Source organism: Hippocampus comes, unplaced genomic scaffold (assembly GCF_001891065.2).
Source record: "Hippocampus comes isolate QL1 unplaced genomic scaffold, H_comes_QL1_v1.1 scaffold22, whole genome shotgun sequence".
NCBI classification, from domain to species: domain Eukaryota; kingdom Metazoa; phylum Chordata; class Actinopteri; order Syngnathiformes; family Syngnathidae; genus Hippocampus; species Hippocampus comes.
In genome coordinates, this window is record NW_017806175.1 from 3,547,559 (window position 1) to 3,561,969 (window position 14,411).

A 14,411-nucleotide genomic window follows, 5' to 3' on the forward strand; every position below is an offset into this window, starting at 1 on the left:
TGGGGAGGGGACCTCATAAAGGCTGAAGAGGCTTTGGAACCCCAGTGCTTTTGGCTTCCTTCTCTGCAGGGTCCAGAGCAATTAGGAGGGTACAAGAATAAGGGAGGCTACAAGCATAAGTGTAATGCTGCAGGACAAGCAGACAAAAGAAGACTGAGGGCCGGACTGCGAGGGTGGCGGGGAAGTGGGTGGGGGTGGGGATGGGGGCTCCCCCGTCTGTCGGTCTATCTGGCTCTGTGTCAACATCATAGGGCTCACTGGCCCACGGGGACGGAGAGTTCTCAAGCTCACAGGCGGTCAAGTAAGACAGTGAAGTTATGGAGCACTTGACTATTCAAGAACACCGCCATGAATTTAAAAAAAAGGGAAACTGAAATGATTCCACACTCAACAATGATTATGACTTGTATTTATATTTATTTGAAATTAAATGTGCATTTCCTTCATTAGATAGTTTTAGATTGGTGTTTAAGGGAATAGCCTTGTGCTTACAGCCGAAAAAAAACGCTTTGTATTCAACAAATTAAGTCAGCTTACTGATTCTTAGTGGAGTCCTATGCCAGGTGTGAAAATGAAGCAATATCCAGAACAATGTTTTGAAACAGGGCAAAGAACAAAATGTCTCCAAAGTCGGGGGAAAAAAAATGAGTATTAGCGAATTTCCAACAGAAATAAGAGAAAAATGTGACAAAAACGTATTCAAATCGGTAATATAGAACGCAGTGGTAACATTCTACCAATTCAATCGTTGTGTAATATAACTACTAACCGAAGCGAAAATAGTTTATTAGCACTGGTGAATGGATCGAAAGGAGAAATGTTTGGAACTGGACAGAAACGGACGTTAAAAGTTCTCTGAACAGAATATTGGTGTGAATTTTGCCCAAACAAAATGAGACTCCCTGGCCCCAAGCATGACATGCCTTCTTAAGGATTACTTTCCATTTCTAGTCCAATTGTTGAAGTTGTATGACTGGAGGTTTAAAATTAATTGGTAGTACAAATCAATTCTGCCTGGAGCCCTAAAATGTGTAGCCTATTAAAAAAAGCGCAGATGAATTTCGAAAGAATTTTTTATCAACTACCGTGAATTATTCCTGCTCATCACCACTGCGGAATTATACATTTGACTTGCATCTTTTTTTTTTTTTGTGTGTGTGTGCCACATACTTTCCCTGCACTGTACACGTTTCCTCTCAAATGTATCTTGGAGGTCGCTCGCTTTATCCAGCCTTTTCCAGGCTTTATCCACGTGGCCAGGCACGCCCCGCCCGGGCATTTGTTCGGTGTCCTTAACGTCCTTGTGAAACATGAATCATCCAGCAGACATGTTTGTCCGGTCGCATGAAAAGATCCCCGTCACTATCCCTGCCAGATCCCCTTCAGATGTGGCCAATAGACGCTGGAGCCCAGAAACGCTCAAGTCGTATCCCCGTCCCCATTATAGCATCAGAATATCGACGGGCGAGTCGACTAATGACGGCGGCGCCTTTGAAAACGTGTTCTTCTCACATCTGAGTGTCGCGCACATCAGCAACACATTAGCTTTAATTAACGGCAACATCACTCAGCCGGGATGCCAAAAAAGCACGGCGGCGCTTGGCTGGTGAGCGGTGGGGTAGGGGTAGGGATGAAAGCTGTGAAAATCAAACTCACATGTTGACATGACAGCGGCGCAACGTGCCAATGACAGTCTACACGGTGCGGCGGATGTTGAAAGTCGACACAGCCCGGGTTTTAGCGCCATTCGAGATAGTTAGATAACACCCATATATCAACGGGAAAAAGCGCAATCACTTCAAAACTTTTTTTTTTCCACCTTCAATGTGACCCATAACCTGTACAATCCATCCATCCATTTTCCGATCCGTTTATCCTCACAAGGGTCGCGAGCCTATCCCAGCCGTCTTCAGGCAGTAGGCGAGGGACACCCTGAACCGGTTGCCAGTCAATCGCAGAGACGAACAACCATCCGCACTCACACTCACACCTAGGGACAATTTAGTGTGTTCAATCAGCCTGCCATGCGTGTTTTTGGATTGTGGGAGGAAACCGGAGTACCCGGAGAAAACCCACGCAGGCCCGGGGAGAACATGCAACCTCCACACAGGAAGGCCGGAGCTGGAATTGAACTACGCGCTAACCATTGGACCACCGGGCCGCCTAACCTGTACAACTGCATTGAAAAAAATTGAAAGCTAAGAAGCAAAGACAAACAAGATGATGTGGCTGCACAAGTGTGCACACCCTCTTCTAACTGGGGATGTTGCTATGGTTACAACGAAGCAATTATCATATTCAAATTTTTCTTCAAGCCGTGGTCCGCAGGGAGCTTCCATAACCTTACGCCCTTTTCATTGTGAAAGGGTAGCGTGACCTCATGGAACGACGACAACACTGCCCGGTTCCCAATACGACCATATTTGGAAGTGCTGACACAGGAGCACCAGGAAAGTAAAATTGGAGACTTTTGGCACTGGTTTAGAAAAGAGGTCAACCACACCTTGACAAGAGCTATATTTTATCATAGGAAAAGAAAACCCTGACTTTTCTGATTTGATTTGAAATGAACGAGTTTGTCAACAGCACATCGCGCCCTGCTAAGTGCAGTGTGAAAAGGGATTTCGCAAGATCTCATCGTTATCAGTCAGAAGAAAAAAGAATATCCAAGGTATTAAATACACCATGGGACACAGTGAAGACCATCATCATCAAGTGGAGACCCCCCCCCCCCACACACACACACACAAAAGGCACAACAGTGACATTACCAAGATTTGGATGCCCCTCCAAATTTAATGAAAACATGAAATGAAAACAAGTCAGGCAAGCTGCCAAGAGGCCGAGCTCAACAAAGCAGCCGCGGAGATTTCTGACAAGTACACGTGACAACAATCTTCCGCTTTCTTCATGCTGCAGGCCCGGGGAGCGAGACGGAAGCGAGCCTTATCTTACAAAATGACGACCATGCGAGTGCGGATAAGATGCACGCCAAAGAGTTTGAAGGAGGTCATGAAAGGAAAAGGAGAAGAGATAACAGATGTAAGATACAAAAGGGCCGAGGGACTGGCGACCCAGAAAGTTGCAACTGCTCGGAAAAGAGAAAGGCGCTAACGAAACGCTGTCAATCTGACGGCTCGATCCCCACCAAGATGAGCACGCACACACGCGCGCACACACGCACGCACACGCCAATTAACCTACAGAGAAGAAAAGTCACTTCGGCCTTTTCAAGAGAGGCTACGTGGAGGGCGAAGGATGAACCGCACCATCTCGGCTTACTCTCATTTCAAGAAATAGCTTCCTTTCTACGTTTTTTTTCCTCGCTTGAGCGATAGGAGAGAGAGAGCGCGTCCTTGACATGTTACTTATGTGTGTACAAAACTAATAGATAAAATTAAATAAATAAATAAAAGAACTTTGGGGGTGTGGGGGGGGATGAAATTATGCCAGAGATGTTATTTTCATTCATCAGTCCTTACATTTAAAAAAAAAAAAAAAAAAAAGCTTGGCGTACGCAATCTGTCCTTGCACCACACTGTTTCTTGTCTATGTTTTTTGGTCCGATTGCGATTGTTTTTTGTTTTTTTAAAACACATTTTTCAAGTGCCTCTTCTTTCACAGCCAACATTAACAACATTTGTATGTCATCTTGGCTCTTTTTTGTCTGCCTGATGCAAAGCGATTTCTATTTTCGTTTATTTTCTACATATCGTGCCCTCCTAAAATAATGATGGCAATGGTGGCCCAATGCAACTTTTAACTCCCTCTTGCCATGGGTTAAGATGATTAACTTTCTTTGAAAGGATAATCCTTCGTGGTGGGAATATTCAAAGCAGCAGGCCACCAACAAGGTTTACCAACAACGCAAAGATGCTCGCTGGTCTCTTATTTGTCACCGAAATGTAAACTGGAAGGTTTGTTGTGTGGATCAGTGAATAAAACAGGCCGGCATAAAATGATCAACAGAAAAACGGAGCCAAAAGTGGCATTTGTTAATAACTATATCACGATAGGAACGACGTGCGGCTCCTTATGACTGAGGTGAACACCCAACGTTGCGTGACAATAACAAAGTTATTATGGTCAAAGAAAAAAAAAAAAATCCGTACAATACACAAATGCATTGCTGTACGACTCTTGAGCTCCGGGAAAACAAAAGAGCAGACATTCAAACGAAAGCACTTGTGGAGTCTGCCAACAATGTGGCCGTGCCCGCTGTTTTCATTTGAGTTGCCTTCATACCGCAGGCAACAAAACCACAATGACCTCACATCCTTGCTCGCCAACCATGTGTGTGCACGCTCACACACACACACACACACACACACACACACCATGGGAGTAGACAACACGCCCACACACGCCACCTCAGACAGCGGATGCGTACAAGATGCCGCTTTTCCGCAAGTATTTACGAGCACATGTGCGCTTTATTGCCTTCTCGTGAGCGGCCTCCGCACGGACGAAGTGAAAATCCACAATCAAGCATCTCGACCGTCACGCCAGAATACGGTTTGTGCGCGGATGTAAAATGGGGGCGTGGCCGTTATCGCATGGGCGTGATGGCTGCAATCGGATGCGTGCGGGAAAAAGAAAAACCAAAAACAAAAACAGAGTCCTTTATTGTATTTTCTTCTAAAGCCTAACGGGGAGAAACTTTGTGTTAAAAGCCATCACATTCTTTTCACACATGCAAATGCGCTTTGACATGCTTGCTCAGCACCCCAAAAAAAACCCGATCAAAGGCCGCCCGTAACCGCAGCACTTCTTTGGCAATCATAGCTTGCTTGACTACTTTTGTCTTTTCTGCAGTGCGCTCACACTTGCCAACTTTTACTACACCCTGCACCGCAGAAAGATTTTAATCGAGCCTTTCTTGTGCACAAATTGCGCCGCCGCTTGACTTTCGCGGCGCTCGGCTCATTCGTCAGGCCACTAATTACACTCCTTCACCCACAGAACACCCTAAACACCTGCCAAATTCCGCCAAAACAGTTTCTGTATGTGCAGCTTCCCCATTTAAGTTCTGGTCGGTTTTTCCACTTCAATATAGCGCCACAGGAAAGTGAAACCGCAGTGCGCTGAATGTATCAGCCAAACGATATGCATTAAACAATAGTGTGCGGCTGCGTACATGGTCTGGAGACATTTGATTCAAGAGGAGACTGTGGAGTATAATACTGCAGCGTCATCAGCAAAGCAACGTGGTAAGCTAATGTTAGCGCAATGCTTCCCCATCGTAGTTTTATACAAACTCCCTTAATTGGTTTAAAAATGAATCACTAGAAATAGTGTAAATGTGTTTCATCTATGACGGGAACATATAGAGACATTCCTCGAACACAATTACAGCTTTGTGTTCAACTCAACAGGCCGACAGACGTAGATTTGTGAGTCAACGGAGATGAGCGCATCATGATTTCAGGATTCATTCACATTTTAGCGATTTGTGTTGATGTGACATATTCGAAGCGCCTTGGCTCACTAAACGGTGCGAAATGCTGTATATGAGAGCATTTGTCATGAGTAGCCTTGTATCGACCGGCACATCGCTGAATCTGCTCGATTCATGAGTGACCCCAAGTGGATTACGTCACCCAAAGGATATTGGCTCAGCAAGGTTGGAACGGCAGCAGAACAGGTACTAGAAATAGTACCAGGTCGTTAAATGGCATAAGTGCTTAGTACACAAGAAAAAAAAAATGTAGTTGTGATTGTGCAAATTAGTGCTGATCCTAATTCTGCTCATCTCATTTGCGGTTCGCTATTTAAAATTTACCTCTTTGAATTGTTTCCTGTGTAACTTATCTTTTGCTAGCCGTGGGAAAGAAAACAAAAAAAAAAACCACCCATTTTTGTATTTTTGTCCCATGAGAGGACGCCAAAGTCTTAGGAAAATAGTACTGTATTTTCCGCACTATCAGGCGCACCTTCAATGAATGGCTTATTTAAAATTTCTTTTAATATATATATATAGGGTGCACCACATTATAAGGTGCATAGAATAGAAGCTACTATAGTGGCTGTGGTTGTGTTATGCATCCACTAGATGGAGCTAGGCTAAAGGGAATACAATACAATACAGCTTTATATCGAGCTTTCACAGCTGTAACAAAGCGCTTCACAGAACATTTCAAATAGTATATCCAAGAAATCAGAATATTGATGCATACATAAGGCGCATCGCATCGGATTATAAGGTGCTTTTGAGAAAATCAAATGTTTTGCGGTGCGCCTTATAGTGCGGAAAATACGGAAATTTGTGTCCCAAAAAAAAAACTGACATATTTAGACAGAGACAAAGATCACTGAATGTCAAGTACGAATTAAGCTTGTTAGAGAACGTAAAAGAGAGTCTCGCCATTATTGCCAAAATCATCTGCAAGCCATTTATATTTTTAGGGTAACAAGGGTTAAAAATTAATGTCACACTTCCGATTCAAAGTATTGGCAGTTCTCAATCAACATTTTGGGGGTTGTCGGTTACTCGCGTTTTTCGCTTTTTCTGGCCAGGTTCTCTCCCTAACTTAGGCGAATAGCTTGACTGTATTTCAAAAATACAATTTCTTTGAATAACAGCGAATGAGGTGGCGTCAGGCACACTTATACTCCTCAATCCTTGAATCTCCGTCCAGCCCATTTATACGCAACTACCATCTGGAACGAAGGGACGGCGTGTCGGCAAACCGTTTCTTAAATGCCTCACTGAGAGGCAACAGCCTCATTTGCAGTGTTTTAAATTGTCTCCCTCCAGAGAAGACAAAAAGTCAAACCAGCGCAACAGCATCACTCTACTTGGCTCCGAGCTGGAGAAACGTGCTGCTAATCTCTCAATGACTCCACCACTTAGAGGGGAGGGGCAGGCAGCCAGGCACCTGTTTCATTAGCACCATACATCTCTTCTTTCTCAACCGCCCCCCCCCCCCCCGCCACTCCCACTCCCGCCCTGCCCGCCGTTGCTTTCCTGAAGCCTCATTTCTCCCGCAAGAGCCTCCTTATTCAAATTTCCCCGCTGTCAGCCCACATTAGCAGATAGCCACGGTTTGACTGTCAGCCGCCTTAATTGCTAGAGGTGGCTTCTTTTATGAGGTAACCATCGCCCCTCCCCTCAGCTCGTTTGCCAATTCCACCGAGACGCACCTCCACGGCGGCGCGCGTGTAAACGGGCGATCCCCGCAGCCTCGTTTCCTTCATTTTCTCCTGCGCTCTCTCTTTGCCCTCTAACCAACCACTGGCTGAGCAAAAAAAAATAAATTAATAATAAAAAATAGGAGGCGAGCTGCTTGATCGATAGCCACGCTCACACGTGGGCGGCCGCGATGAGAAATAGCTCAAGTAAAGCGGCCTAAAGGCAATGCACTAGTGCTGCGGCAACTAACCCACTAACCAGGTCGATATTGGAGTGAAGCAAACGTGGAAAGAAGCGCTTCTCGGAGTGAGAGGAACAGTGCCCGCAAAAGGCTGCAGAAGTCTGAGGGTGACCTTGACAATTTTTATGAGCTTCGCTGTCACCTATTTTGGAGAGAAACAATGAAGAAAAAAAGAAGGAGACTGTCGTAACTCGGTGTACATAAGATGCCACACAAGCCCTGTCGAAATAGGAACTGGGGTCAAGATGGTACGTTCCAGTCTGACATCTCAAAAGCACATACAAGAGAATAAGATTTTTATGTTTCGGGGAGGAGCTAAATTTCATCTGGGTTTTAGTGGAAGTTGAAATCATATTAAACTGTATTTTACGGCGGGCCACGTTGTCGTTAAGGCTCCTCACCGCGGGCCGTTATGACTGAAATCAAATAAATGTTGAACTCATCTCATCGTATTATTAACTATACACAACAAATTGACAGATTAGTAGTTTGGAAATTGAAAGTCATGGATACTTTGTTCAACCATCGATGGAATTACTGTTAAAAGGGTCACAGAAATTCTTGCGAAATCTCAAGATTATTTATCACACATGAAATTTGGATCCAAATTTTCACAGGCATCATCGGAGTTGACACATGATTCGTTTACGCTGGCCGCATTAAAGGACGTGGCGGGCTGGATCTCACCCCCGGGCCTTGTGTTTGACGCCTACGATTAAGGGCAATTTGAAACATTTAGAGGGCTCGTCAATTACGTGTTTTCGTTATTTGCGGCGTGGCCCACGTTTGTTTGCCAGAACTCCGGAAGCCTTCAACAACGTAATCCCCTTATCAGACTACCGCTTCCTCATTCACTTCGATTTAAAGACCTAGTTGGGCAACACCGAGCCAATTGGCCACACTTTGTATTATTGAGCAACTCGCTGACAACCTTGGATGATGAAATTCTTTCACTGACAGCTGGTGACAAAAATGTCCATTCAACGACACCGACGTCAACGTAAAACATCAATGCAACGAACGCTTTTGACGACGGGTAACATGACCAGATTTGCGACCACATTACATAGGAAGCTATGACAGCGTGTCTTCTGTTTATGGCTATTTGTGGTGTGTCTTTATTAAGTCATTTGCTGTAAAGCGTTTTTATTGCTCCTAGAAAATAAATGTGCGAAATATCAGCGGTTAAGGAATCCACAGAACGCAATTATTTACGATACGGTGCCACCGCATACCGGCCAGAAACAGACGAGTGTGTTGTTGGCACACAAACTTCGAACCTTTGTGAGTATTTCAACCAATCGGACTTTTCCGGTCAACAAGAACGCAGATCTTCAGCCAAGTCTCTTTCCGACGTACATTGTGACAATACTGGACATCCCCAATCTGCGGGTTTACTGAATGAACTCCAAACCCCCATCGGAGGCACAGTTTGCGTCCAAAGCATGAGGCGCATGTATGGGCAAATTGACAAAATGATCTTTTCAACATAATCCGCTGAGACAAAGCAAGCGTTGGACAAATGGTCGTTTGCAAATCCATTTTAACTACATCGGTTTCATAAGAGGAAGTCGGGACAAAGACGAGAATGTCTCCTACGAGACTCCATCATGATAAAACGCAGACAACGGCGGTTGAAGCGGAACCAGACGGAAGCAGTGTTCTGGTGTCCATAATTTTGCGAGAACTAGCTTAGGTAACCAAATCCAAGGCGGTCTTTCGTGGTGTCTTACAAGTACAGAAACGATACGTTTCATTGTAGAGTGGGGATCTGTTGTCGCACACTAACTGCTGTTGAGCAGGGCAAAAGCGCTAACGAAACAGACGACACGAGTACTCACAGGAGTGGCCATTAGCAAACCCCTCCCCCCACCCCCACCACCAAACGAGGGCATTGTCCTGTAGAAAATGGAGGAAAAGGGCAGTTAGGATTATTACAAGACGGCGGGGATGATCATTTGGATAGATACAAGATTAGCAATGCTTTGTGGTGACGGAACAAAGGCCGCGAAAAAGGTCATTTAATTCCACGTCCTGTCAAAGCAAATATGTGCGGGGAACATTTGATATTGTGCTATTAATTCTAAAATCCATTTAACATGTACTCTCATGAACAGAGTACATGATTAATTTAGGTAGTGTGTGACGCTCACGATCCGTAGCATTAGGTACACATGAGCTCTTTTTTTGGGGGCGGGGGGTATAAATCGTATTTTTGAGTAGGGATGAACGAGTACCGATACAAGGTGTAGGATCATGGAAGCTGCCGATACCAGTCACAAAAAAATGAAATAAAATAAAATGGCGAATCCGCATCTGCGTCAAAAAGAAAGGTCTTTGTTCGTAATTCATATTTTTTTTGGCCATTGTGTAAAATTACATTTTATACATACCTCAAAAGGTAGTAGAGGAATCAATACTTTGTAGTACTCAAAGAATAAATATCCATACGGGAATCAGTCTAAAAAAAAAATGGTAAAAGTCAAATTTACGACTTTATATCGACATTTGAAGCCTGAAGTCGATTTATTGCTAATCACGTGTTTTGGGCACCTTGTTTTTCCCAATAGGCCCAATTCACAGCGGGCTTTCGAGTCGCCCGTCTGCTGCCGACACTATGTGGAGCACTGAAATGTCTGGCCAACAAGGAGACGCAGTCTTTATAGATCTGCGTGGTTCCCCAAGTACGAAAATAAGTTGGTTGTGGTCGAGAATAGCGGTTAGCCTCGCTAGCTTCGGCTATTCCAATCGCTGCGAGTCTTAAAATATTCAGAGCAGCAAGACCACGGGACTGCTGATGAAGAATGAGGGCAGCAGCACCAAGTGAAGCTTTATTTTCTTCGCCGAAATGTGATGTCCAATAATCCGCTAACGATCACCGGGGTGCTAACGAAAACTGCATTCAAATCACAACAAGCATCAACACCGCTACACTTGTCGTCACACCGTCGAACGGTCGTACTACAAAGTACTATGCTACGAGTATTGTATATGTACCATTTGGGGGGGGCGGGGGGGACAACAACAAAACTAAATTCTTTCCTTAACTCATTCAATACCAGCCAATTCTAAACCAAGTCTGAAAAGACATATAAAAACGTCTTTGGGAGTGAATGAGCTAAATGCGATAAACATAGAAATGCTCAATTCTTTCGGAGCCGACATGGTGAAAATTGAACGCCAAGTTCTTTCTTGAGGACAGAAATCATATTTCAGCCCAGTATGCGGCACACCGACGGGTTACCGGCCGCTTCGCCTTTCACGGATGAAACCGTGTGCCAAGTTGACGGGCCCTTCGCTCTAAGGTGAGAATCGGAGCTATTGCCTGGCTTTGCGCGCTTGTGTGTGTGTACCGAAAAAGAAACGGGGTCATCGCTCTTCCCCCCCCCCAACAAGCGCCGCTGCGGCAGACTGCGCCTCTCACCCTGGGATGCCTGCCCATTCGTTTAAGATGTGGTTTGGAGCCTCTCGCAGGAACACAGCGAGGAGAGGCTGGATGAGAGGGATTGGGTTTACAGCGTAAACCGCAGAGCCACAGTCTGCCTCCTTCCCTGCCTTTCCTGCGGGCCCTCTTACACACACAGCTGCCGGTGGTCACAAGATCACAGCAAAGGAAGTGCGGGGGGCTCGAAGGCCGATAAGGACACGATGCTGCGTCAAATCTATTCACTTAAAAAAAAAAGTATGTTTTGTTTTCCCACCTGTGGAAGAATCGCGAGTAAATTCACATTTACATGTCTAATCTGTTTCAGTAGCGCGGGACATGAATGTCAAAACAGCGTGGGGGGGGGGGGGCGGCGTGGCTGAGGCATGGAGATGAGGGTTAGGCAAATGAGCGAGTCCTTAATTGATACTTCACGCAGTTAGAGGACCAGTGTTTATGTATTTCAGTCAGCTCAAAAGCCCTCCACCTAACTTGATTGACGCAAATTAAAACCTGGGTACATCTCTCAGGGGAGGAAATAAAACATTGTCATGAGATGGTGGTACCATCAAAATTACTTCCTTGTACCCATGACACTCGATTTATGGATTGGCCGTGGAAAAGTGGTACTTATGGGGTACAATATTGTAGATGAGGGGTTCTCAAACCCCTTACGAGGAAGATTATTTTATATTAAGTTATTTTTTTTAAATGTTTCAACCTATACATTGAAATTGCTTGTGTCACAATCATGACCAGAGTTTTGAACTGACCCAAAGTCAAATTAGGATTAGGGAGGAAGAAATTGATTTACAGTGTTTGTTTGAGTCTCCACATGTCGGTATGCATTTTTTTTTAAATGACAAAACGTGACTTGTTATAAATTCTTTTGCGAAACCCCAAACGACAGCAAGTGGACTCCAACTCTTTTTCTTCCAAACAAACATACAGAATGCTTTCGCATTATGACTTTGCTTTCTCTCCAGATCAGATGACGATTGATTAATTTTATCATGGTCAAAAAAAAAAAAAAAGAAGAATAAATCCAAACACAACCAAAATGCTTGTCCTCGGTAAGGGGTCACATGTGAGCTAGAGTCTATCCAAAATGACTTTGGGCGAGGGGGCAGGGCAAAAACTGGAATGGTCACCAGCGAATTGCAGGGCATACTGTATATCCAAACAAACAACCATTCTATAAAGAATGAAATATCTTCAATGAAACTTTAGTGCATGTCGTGGGAATGCGACAGCAAGGACAAAGCCCACACAAACGAGCAAACCCGGAACGCCAGAACTGTGTAGCTGACGTGCTAACCACTAACACATCCGAACAATACCGGGAACATACTGACACACCGGTTCATGTGGTTGACGACAATTACTGTGGTCACACCTGAGCGAGAAAACCTAAAAAAGGCTACATGACGGGGCAACTTTGATGACAACTTGCCTTTTGTACGCCGAAGACTATGGGAAGTATAACCGTCCAGTATAAACACTGATCTTCAAAAACATGTTTGGCGTTACTACTGTGACCGCATCGAATAGACAAAAGCGGCTTAAATGGCCACCGTTTGGATTTTAATCCCTGATCATCTTGCCTTCCTGTTGTTGCTAGGCAGTTACAATCAATCCTACGCCCAAGATAAGATACTACGCTCAACAGTTGAGTCCCAGTAAGCGCTATAGGTACTTACACACAGCAGGAGGGTGACAATAAGATGGCAAGAGCTAAATATGACTCGATCACTCAGTCGAGTGATGGTAAAAATAGCATGCCGCAATCCTTTTGAACATCTTGTAAAAAGGTTGTATCAATATTTATGGCTTTCTGGGGCAGTGTTGATGTGTTTTTAACATGGTAGTGTTTTACAGGTAGAAAAACAAAAAGATACATATTCATTTAGTGAGTGCATTATGTGAATGAAACTCCCAGAGAGAGACAATGATCGACAAAGAAGCAACAACATTATTTTTCATCTATTTAAAGGCTTTATGCATTATACAAACACAAAATATGCATCTGAGGTTCACATATTTTTTGTCCATTTGGAGTCACTATGGATACATTCTACAATCTACACCGGAGAGTCTGTGACTTGCTTTAAAAGCAGTTGAATGACATGGGAGTAAGTGAACGAGGATGTTGTTAGCTTAGGTTAGCCAGTCTGAAGGGTTGAGGCCGAAGTGTATGAAATGTTTATTTTGTTAGCGTTTGTTCGATAAAGTAATTGAAAGGGGCTGTATGATTGTGTGACTAGTTATGCTATAACTAGTGAGGATAAATTATATTGAATTAGCTGTTTTTTGTAATTGTGTCAGCTTGTAGACGTGTTCTTCTGCAAGCTAGCTCTGATTCACAGGAGACACAGTGACATTTAATTTCTTTGTTTTTAAGGGTGAAATAATCCCTAACTTTGGACATTCCCCATCTCTTTGCTTCTGGCTTGTGCTTATTGCTACGCAAGTCTGCAATAAAACGAGTTCATGCCGTAAAACCATCGCCGCAAAATGCTGGTATGTACAATTTACAAATTCACATTACAGGCAGACTGCAAAAAACGAAGCGCGAAATGTAGAGGGATGACTTTACTATGCTTTTTGACACCTTGTAAAGCGATTGTTTTCGTATTTTGGGTTTCCGGACAGGGCCAACATACCGAATATACAGTGATGTAATTTAAAGTGGGGAACACAGAAGAATGGCACTTGCAAATGTGTCAACAAGCAAAGTTGAGTCACTTCCCTTGCTCTCAGCTATCAGAGCAAAAGGACAAACGCATGCTCTCTTCATCCCCATCATCCATCCCTCCACTCCACTTCACTTTACTTCACACACCATGAGCGTGGAATCCGAATTACGGTTCATGTTTGTGGTGGAGAAGGCACCCAAGTCTGGAAAGTTCGACCCACTCATCCACCGGTCTACGGATAACAATCGAGCCCGACCATTATCGTGCACCTCAACAAAAAAAAACGAGTACCCGGAAATGGTACGATAAGCGTTTCATGGACACTTCCTACTCACCGGTGCTCGGTTTTGAGGGAACATTCTGACCGTCAAACGTGCGTCTCCGTGCGATTATTGTCCTTCTTGTCCCGCGGCGAGTCGAAAAAGCTGCGTCGAGGAATACGAGGAGGGTATTTCTTCTAATGATATATTTTCTCAGTGGGACATTTGGCTCGGAAGCTGTTCTTACGGCTCGCTCATTCCTCGCTTTTCCTTTGTTCTGCCTACCGCGGCTCTCCCGAAACACCGCCGCCCCGCTCTCGACGCGTGAGGGCCGGGGCAGGAAGAGCAAGGAACCGGTCCCGCTTGGAAGCCTTCCACCTTGTCCCTCTCCACTAAAGTCTCCCAAACTTGAGGATAGGTCCGGCAGCTAGCGCGATATCAGGTGGCGCCTCTCTCTCCCTCTCTCTCTTCCTCGCCTTTTCTTTCTTTCTTGGCGAAGAGGAGGAGGAGCGGTTCGCAGACGGACACACAACACAACAGCAGCACATTGAATGCAGCCGCAGCCTCTTTTGTCTCCCTCGTCGGCCTGCACTCCTTTCACACAACACTCCCTCACCCTCTCTGTCCCCCCTCGCTCATCCTCAATGGGACACAACAT

At 44.7% G+C, this 14,411-nt stretch overlaps 1 protein-coding gene across 7 annotated transcripts in view; it reads right to left on the reverse strand.

The window, feature by feature from the left end:
• Positions 1 to 14,411, reverse strand: part of tle2a (TLE family member 2, transcriptional corepressor a) — a 57,197-nt gene extending 42,786 nt beyond the window's left edge. For 6 of the 7 annotated variants that reach the window (XM_019897106.1, XM_019897105.1, XM_019897104.1 and 3 more), the window contains exon 1: positions 13,829 to 14,410. In XM_019897106.1, coding sequence (XP_019752665.1) covers positions 13,829 to 13,852 — 24 coding nt within the window. In that variant the 5' untranslated portion in view covers positions 13,853 to 14,410. Of the gene's footprint in view, positions 1 to 13,828 lie in introns of all 7 variants that reach the window. The other variant, XM_019897101.1, reaches the window with a different exon arrangement.